This window comes from Anneissia japonica, unplaced genomic scaffold, assembly GCF_011630105.1.
Source record: "Anneissia japonica isolate Jap-2015-1 unplaced genomic scaffold, ASM1163010v1 scaffold173246_len1330_cov109, whole genome shotgun sequence".
NCBI classification, from domain to species: domain Eukaryota; kingdom Metazoa; phylum Echinodermata; class Crinoidea; order Comatulida; family Comatulidae; genus Anneissia; species Anneissia japonica.
The window spans coordinates 1-1,331 of NW_022701256.1; the positions used below are offsets into that span (position 1 = coordinate 1).

A 1,331-nucleotide genomic window follows, 5' to 3' on the forward strand; every position below is an offset into this window, starting at 1 on the left:
AATGGTTGGCCAAACCATGTTAAGGATAAAGAGATACAGCCTTTCTTTATACGCAGAAATGAATTATCAGTTGACAAGAGGTGTATTTTGTGGGGATTACGAGTAGTAATACCTGGCAAATTTAGGTCAACATTATTAAATGACTTACATGAACAACACCTGGGCATATGTAGAATGAAAGGGTTAGCTCGAAGCTACTTATGGTGGCCAGGGTTAGACCAAGATATTCAGAATCTTGTAAACCAATGTGAAACATGTCTGTCTGTCAGAAACAAACCACCTCTAGCACCACTCCAAACATGGGGGTGGCCAAGTCGTGTTTGGCAGAGGTTGCATGTTGATTATGCTGAGTTAAAGGGTCAACATTTGTTCATTGTTATAGACAGTCATTCAAAATGGGTAGAAGTGTATCCAATGAAAATTACCACAACAAACAAAACTCTTGATATTTTAAGAAGACTATTTAGTTCTTATGGGTTACCCGAAGAGATAGTCTCGGATAACGGGCCCCAGTTTATCTCTAGTGACTTTGCCGAGTTTATGAATAGAAATGGTATAATACATAAACGTGTAGCGCCATATCATCCTGCTTCTAACGGGGCAGCGGAACGTACCGTTCAAATTGTGAAGAAGGCGCTAATTAAGCAATTACTTTATCCTAATCCACGTAAACGAAACTTGTCATTACACCACAAGTTAGCAAACTTCCTTATTACTTACCGTAATAGTCCTCATACCACGACGGGTAGAACACCCGCAGAGTTATTTCTAAAGAGACAACCTAGAACTAGGTTCTCATTACTGAAGCCTAATCTGGCTCAAGAAATTGATAGGAAGCAAGCTAAACAAACTGAGTATCATGACAAGGGTCGTGTACAAGAACGGATATTGCATGTAGATGATAGAGTTAGAGTCAAGAGTAATGTAGGTGGACTAGTTAAATCGTTGCCTGGGAAGGTAACCAAGGTTTGTGGTTCTCGTACCTATTTGATATACATGTATAACAATTGTAAGATTCGATTTGTACACATAGACCACATATTGAGTTCCAAAGAGAAGGGGGTACCATGTAGGTCTGCAGACAATCCCTCAGTAGACGTACAAGTCCCACTGATTAGTCCAGAAGGACTTCCGATAGAGGTTCTGGATGGTCCAGAAAAATCCGAAAATGGGAAAGGGACTCCGGGTCAGAAGGACCAGGTTCCACTAAGTGTGGATCCACAAATTGCTGATATTCATCCAAGCCCTCTGGTACCTAGTGCAGGAATTGCTCAGGAGAGGCGCTATCCTGTAAGAGTCCGTAAGGCTCCAGATAGACTAAATTTGTAAAC

At 41.1% G+C, this 1,331-nt stretch overlaps 1 protein-coding gene across 1 annotated transcript; it reads left to right on the plus strand.

The window, feature by feature from the left end:
• Positions 1–174: 174 nt before the first annotated feature.
• LOC117103499 (uncharacterized protein K02A2.6-like) lies at positions 175–1,300 on the plus strand (the record flags this gene model as incomplete). The annotated part of the gene is made up of 1 exon (XM_033244049.1): positions 175–1,300. A coding segment is annotated over exon 1 (1,126 nt), but the record flags the coding sequence as incomplete, so codon positions are not given.
• Positions 1,301–1,331: the final 31 nt, after the last annotated feature.